General features: G+C 34.2%; 1 protein-coding gene across 1 annotated transcript in view; it reads right to left on the bottom strand.

The window, feature by feature from the left end:
* Positions 1 to 942, bottom strand: part of LOC106472484 (inactive rhomboid protein 1-like) — an 11,887-nt gene that overhangs the window by 5,302 nt on the left and 5,643 nt on the right. The window contains exons 3-4 of the mRNA XM_022401066.1: positions 781 to 844; positions 241 to 411 (exon numbers count right to left, since the gene is read on the bottom strand). Of these exons, the coding sequence (XP_022256774.1) occupies positions 241 to 411; positions 781 to 844 (235 nt within the window). The remainder of the gene's footprint in view (positions 1 to 240; positions 412 to 780; positions 845 to 942) is intronic.

Here is a 942-nt window from a genome sequence, read left to right as displayed (position 1 = left end):
TGTACTTGCATATAAATCTGAATTGGTGTGTACTTGCATATAAATCTGAATTGGTGTGTACTTGCATATAAATCTGAATTGGTGTGTACTTACATATAAATCTGAATTGGTGTGTACTTGCATATAAATCTGAATTGGTGTGTACTTGCATATAAATCTGAATTGGTGTGTACTTACATATAAATCTGAATTGGTGTGTACTTACATATAAATCTGAATTGGTGTGTATTCTAAACAAACCTGAGAGCATAAAGCTGCCTCTTCGTGGAAGAATCCTTTCACAAAGTCACAATACTCTTTCGTTGTGATACGACACTCCCCGTAGATCCCAACGCAGCATGGACGACCAATGAGTTCACACGCCATATGTGCATCAGCTTCATTTTCTCCATGAACTGGTCGTCTGCATATCTACACGACCCAAAAAGTATCGTTACTTTATCATTTTCTAACATCAAACTTTACCACAGAATTACACAGCCAACAATAAAATAGTCCTTGTTATTATGGTCAAAACTACAAACATGTTGGTCTTCCCTCTCTGGGTATATATATAAGAAACACGGCTTATTCTTTATGCTTTATAATCAGACTTGAAATGTTTAACATATCTTGGGCACTAATTTATCTTCTTAACTCAAAATATTTATACCACATTAAAAAACAACTCAGAATTCAAGTCCAAGTGCATACAATAAATAAATTAACTGTGATTATATTTTGTATAAAAATAACGACTACATTAGCTTCTACCCATGGTTCACAAATACACGAACTTACCGGCCATTTTGTGATGTCATCAGGCCATTCAAAAGGATGAGCCGAAGCTGGTTCTTCACAGTATCTAAAAGTATACAGTTCTCAGTGTTTAAGTTGATAGATTGTTATGGAATACTCTTTGATGAAAGTGTAAATATTTCATCTATACACCTGGAAAAAAGT

This window comes from Limulus polyphemus, unplaced genomic scaffold (assembly GCF_000517525.1).
Source record: "Limulus polyphemus unplaced genomic scaffold, Limulus_polyphemus-2.1.2 Scaffold5374, whole genome shotgun sequence".
NCBI classification, from domain to species: domain Eukaryota; kingdom Metazoa; phylum Arthropoda; class Merostomata; order Xiphosura; family Limulidae; genus Limulus; species Limulus polyphemus.
Note: the sequence above shows the minus strand (reverse complement) of the source record. Positions and strands in the feature narration are given on the sequence as shown.